Source organism: Colobus angolensis, unplaced genomic scaffold (genome assembly GCF_000951035.1).
Source record: "Colobus angolensis palliatus isolate OR3802 unplaced genomic scaffold, Cang.pa_1.0 Scaffold21, whole genome shotgun sequence".
Lineage (NCBI taxonomy): Eukaryota > Metazoa > Chordata > Mammalia > Primates > Cercopithecidae > Colobus > Colobus angolensis.
The window spans coordinates 1,895,715-1,896,984 of record NW_012115266.1 but is presented as its reverse complement, the minus strand read 5'-3'; the positions used below and the strand labels follow the sequence as shown (position 1 = coordinate 1,896,984).

General features: G+C 60.2%; 1 protein-coding gene across 2 annotated transcripts in view; it reads left to right on the top strand.

Annotated features, from left to right (window-relative positions):
* LRP5 (low density lipoprotein receptor-related protein 5) overlaps nucleotides 1–1,270 on the top strand; it is a 105,172-nt gene that overhangs the window by 42,856 nt on the left and 61,046 nt on the right. For both annotated transcript variants that reach the window (XM_011942322.1, XM_011942321.1), the window contains exon 5: nucleotides 409–805. Coding sequence is in view for 1 of the 2 variants with exons in the window: in XM_011942321.1 (XP_011797711.1) it covers nucleotides 409–805 (397 nt within the window). In the remaining variant the exon portion in view is untranslated. The remainder of the gene's footprint in view (nucleotides 1–408; nucleotides 806–1,270) is intronic.

Sequence of the window (1,270 nt, the reverse complement as noted above, 5' to 3'; positions counted from 1 at the left end):
CAGCATGGCCAGCAGGTCGTACCTGGCGGGATTTGTGGTTGGGGCTGGTTTGTGGCCAGGAGAGGGGCTGGCAGGAGACAAGGGGGACTGTGAGGCAGCTCCCACCCAGTGGTTGAAGCCCGATGCCCTGGCTGTGTGGCTCTCAGCTGGGTGGATAACCTCTCTGTGCCTCGGTTCTCTCATCTGTAAAGTAAGGAAACAAACAGTGCCAGCCTCCCAGAGCTGTCATGAGGATGAACGAGTGACCATGTAGGATGGGCTGGGTGCGTGTCACCTAACATCACCAGCCTTTGCAAGGAGAGCCCTGGGGGCCTGGCTGAGTCTTTCCCTTGCCTGGCCCACCCCAGGCCTAGTCTTGTGCCTGCTGCAGGCCCTTGACCCCTGACCCCACTGCACCTGTCTCCACAGGAGCGGAGGAGGTGCTGCTGCTGGCCCGGCGGACAGACCTACGGAGGATCTCGCTGGACACGCCAGACTTCACCGACATTGTGCTGCAGGTGGATGACATCCGGCACGCCATTGCCATCGACTACGACCCGCTGGAGGGCTACGTCTACTGGACAGATGACGAGGTGCGGGCCATCCGCAGGGCGTACCTGGATGGGTCTGGGGCGCAGACGCTGGTCAACACCGAGATCAATGACCCCGATGGCATCGCAGTTGACTGGGTGGCCCGAAACCTCTACTGGACCGACACGGGCACGGACCGCATCGAGGTGACGCGCCTAAACGGCACCTCCCGCAAGATCCTGGTGTCAGAGGATCTGGACGAGCCCCGAGCCATCGCACTGCACCCCGTGATGGGGTAAGACGGGCAGGGACTGGGGGGCCTGGAGCCTGGGCCAGGCCAAGCACAGGAGAGAGGGAGATTGACCAGGACGCATCATTCTGGAGCATTGTCTTGCATCAGAACCCGGAGGAGAGCTTGTTAAAACACTGGCAGCTGGGCCCCACCCCCAGAGTGGTGATTCAGGAGCTCCAGGGCGGGGCTGAGGACTTGGGTTTCTAACAAGCACCCCAGTGGTCCAGTGCTGCTGCTGGGTCCATGCGTAGAAAGCCCTGGAGACCTGGAGTGAGCTCTTCGTTCCCCAGCTTCAGTTTCCTTATCTGTAGAATGGAATGGTCCACCTGGGTGATTTCCAGGATGACAGTAGTGACAGTAAGGGCAGCCTCTGTGACACTGACCATAGTACAGGCCAGGCCTCTTTTTTTTTTTTTGAGATGGAGTCTCACTCTGTCGTCCAGGCTGGAGTGCAGTGGCGCGATCTCA